The 3,082-nt window shown below is 53.0% G+C and overlaps 1 protein-coding gene across 1 annotated transcript in view; it reads left to right on the top strand.

Annotated features, from left to right (window-relative positions):
- Positions 1-3,082, top strand: part of CHD4 (chromodomain helicase DNA binding protein 4) — a gene marked incomplete at its 3' end in the record, with an annotated part of 37,425 nt that overhangs the window by 2,656 nt on the left and 31,687 nt on the right. The window contains exon 2 of the mRNA XM_017891760.1: positions 192-369. Coding sequence (XP_017747249.1) covers positions 270-369 — 100 coding nt within the window. The remainder of the gene's footprint in view (positions 1-191; positions 370-3,082) is intronic.

Genomic DNA, 3,082 nt, shown 5'->3' with positions numbered 1-3,082 from the left:
GCTCCGTGGGGCGCCTGCCGGGGAGCCGGCTTCCGGGCTGCCCCAAGGAGTGTGGAACTAAGTTCAGCCTGAGCGGTTCGGGTGCCCTGCTAGGGTGGCTGGGGTGGGGGGGCGGAAAGAGCGGGTGGGTGTGGGGAGGGGACAGTGCGCGTCACTGACTGTTCTCTGTTTCTCCCCCCTCCCCCGCACAGTGACTCGGGCCAGTGTAGAGGGCCCCAGGCCGCCGGCAGGAGCAGCTGGGCCAATTCCCTGGCCGGGAGCGGAAGGGGATGGCGTCGGGCCTGGGCTCCCCGTCCCCCTGCTCGGCGGGCAGTGAGGAGGAGGATATGGATGCACTTTTGAACAACAGTCTGCCCCCACCCCACCCAGGTAACATCTTTCCCAAGGGCCCAGGGCGGGAAGGAGGCATCTGGGGCTCTCCCCAGTGACTGCTCTGGTGAGGCAGGACTGTGTTGCCGGAGGTGGAGGACATCCTAAGGGAGTGGTTCCCTTCTGCGGAGCTCTGGTGTGAGGGGGGTGGAAGCCATGTGCCTCCTGGGCACCGCGGACGGAGATGCCAGCTTGCTGCACTCTGTCTTGAGGAATGCTCTGCAGTTCCCAGTTGAGGGAGCTCTCTGGGCTGGCAGGCATTACCTTGTGTGTGGGTCCTCGGAGGAATGCAGGTAGCTGGGACCCCTGGAGGCTTGTGGTGGTGGTGGAGGGGGTCATTGAGGATTCTATTTGAAAGACCAGCCCAGCATCTGTGCTAGTAGGATCCTGTGGTTGCCGCTGTGGAAAGGAACGAGGGAGTGCTGGTTACACTCTATCTGATTATTTTTAGCTTCTGATCAGTTACCGGTTTTCTGTGCTGTCTCAGCTGTGTGAAGTTTGAATCGCGCTCCTCAGCAGGATCTGGAGTGCTTTGAGCTAGGCAGATTGCTGGAATGTTTTGAGTGGGGAAGTGATGGGGGCTCGGGGAGGATGTAATAGCCTAGTGAAGAGGGGCAAAAGAAGGGAGGGCATCCCTCTTCTCTTGGTGAGTGGACATAATTTTGGCTCTTTTCCTAGTGGCTTCTGCGTCTATGAGGTAGCCTGGGGTTTCGGCCAGCAGTGTGAAGCGTCTGTGTAGGTGTGCTAGGGGTTGCTCTATCTGTGTTTTGGGGTGGCTCCATGAACTGGCCGAACCCGTATGGTTATAACTACATTGCCTGATTGGGGGAGCCCTTGTCTGTCCTCAAATGATGGTTGATGTCATGTTCCTAAGCAGATGTCTTTCTCTTCCGTGTCCTTTTTCAGAGCCCCTGGCTAAGTCATCTCCTTGTTTCCTTGACCTTCATGTTTTCTAGTTTAATTTTTTTTTCCCTACGTGTCATTCATTCCTTCTGCTTCTACTTTTCTTCTCATTCTGGAGCCTGCTGATCCTGTTTTTGTTTCTCATCCGGCATCATTCACTTCTGCCTTCTTTCTTCTTAGCTTCAGTGGAAGTTAAGTGGTCTGGGAGAGATGCTTTCACATTTGCTACTTTTTAAGTTGGAAGTCTTCACTTCAATCTAAGGCCATTTAGGAGAGGGGTTAGTGTTGTCATGGAGTCCTCGGCTGTTGGGATGAGAAACTTGGTTTCATTCTTGTGTAGGGTAGAGGGGCAGATTTCCATGCCCTTGCCCAAGGTGAGGGCAGGGTGGTGGTGCTGGTAAGGGGACCCTGTCCTTTTGAGAGGGGCATGAGAAACAGTAGTGCTGCCTAGACATTGTGGGTTCCACATCGTGGCCTCCCATTGGCCCCTTGGGCTGGGGCTGCCTTTCATGTTGATTGGGAGCTGCGCAGGAGCTATGAACTCTGTCCTGAGCTGTAGCATGACCCATTTTTTCCAGTTGCCACACCCCATTCCTGTCCCTTTCCCAAATCTTCCTCTATATCTCAGTCAGTTTGCTGTTTGCCATTTCAGCATATTATTTGCCTGAGAAGTTTGGGGGCTCCATGTGCATGGAAGGATGTCCCCTTTGCCTCTGTGGGTTCTCTTTGTCTCCACTTCCAGCTTTCATGGGGGTGGTGAGATGTAGCTAGCTGATGGGGATTGGGGGTTGACTTGGGGATTGTTGGGGAAAAGCCCTGAAGAAAATGATTCTTTCTGGTGAAATCCAGGCTGGTGTTCCATTCCCAAGGGGGAATGGGAGGGGCTTTCTTGTGCCTGGTCTTACTCTGGGCTGAGAAGCAGGGAGGCTGATGGTGCTTTGTCCAGCCTAATGTCTCATTCCGTAGTACCTGTCTAGCTTAGGAAGTGGGGAGCCAGAGACATTTTAGGGCTAATTTTGGGGGTTAAGAGCTAAGAGCATGTCAGGGATTGAAGGAGGGATATTACTTTCTTTTTTATTTTTGAGACGGGGTCTCACTCTGTCACCCAGGTTGGAGTGCAGTGGCACGATCTTGGCTCACTGCAACCCCCACCTCCCTGGCTCATGCGATTCTCTTGCTTCAGCCTCCTGAGTAGCTGGGATTACAGGCACCCACCACCATGTCCGACTAATTTTTGTGTTTTTAGTAGAAATAGGGTTTCACCATGTTGGCCAAGCTAGTTTCAAACTCCTGACCTCAAATGATCTGCCCGCCTCGGCCTCCCAAAGTGCTGGGATTACAGGCATGAGCCACTGCACCCGGCCGGGATGTTATCTTCTACCACTGTCTAGGTCCTGCTGCTTTTTTCTGTGCAGACATTCCCATATATGTTGGATAGGACTCTGGGTGGGGGTGGTGAGGAAGCTGAGCTTCAGAGACTTCTTGTGGGCCTCCATTCCTCAAACTAAATCTTTTGGGTATCAGAAATTTGGGGAGAAGGTTGTATGTGCTGACCACAGGTCCACTGAGCCTTTGTTAAATCTCAGCTCTGATGATTGAAAAAATAATTGTGATTGAGGGAGTAATCGAGTTCTTCCCTTGGTATTACCTTCATGTTTGTCTCGCTTTCCTTGGGTTTCCTTGCTTAGGACATTAGGGTGGCCTCTTGTGAACCATGTCATCCCAGAGTAGGTGGCATTTGGACTTGGGGCCAGATAATAATTTGGGGAGGCTTCTATGAGGGCAGTCTCCCCCCCGCCCCGCCCCACCT

The sequence above is a fragment of the Rhinopithecus bieti genome, unplaced genomic scaffold (genome assembly GCF_001698545.2).
Source record: "Rhinopithecus bieti isolate Rb0 unplaced genomic scaffold, ASM169854v2 scaffold_21022, whole genome shotgun sequence".
NCBI classification, from domain to species: domain Eukaryota; kingdom Metazoa; phylum Chordata; class Mammalia; order Primates; family Cercopithecidae; genus Rhinopithecus; species Rhinopithecus bieti.
This window is presented reverse-complemented; position numbering and strand designations above follow the sequence as displayed.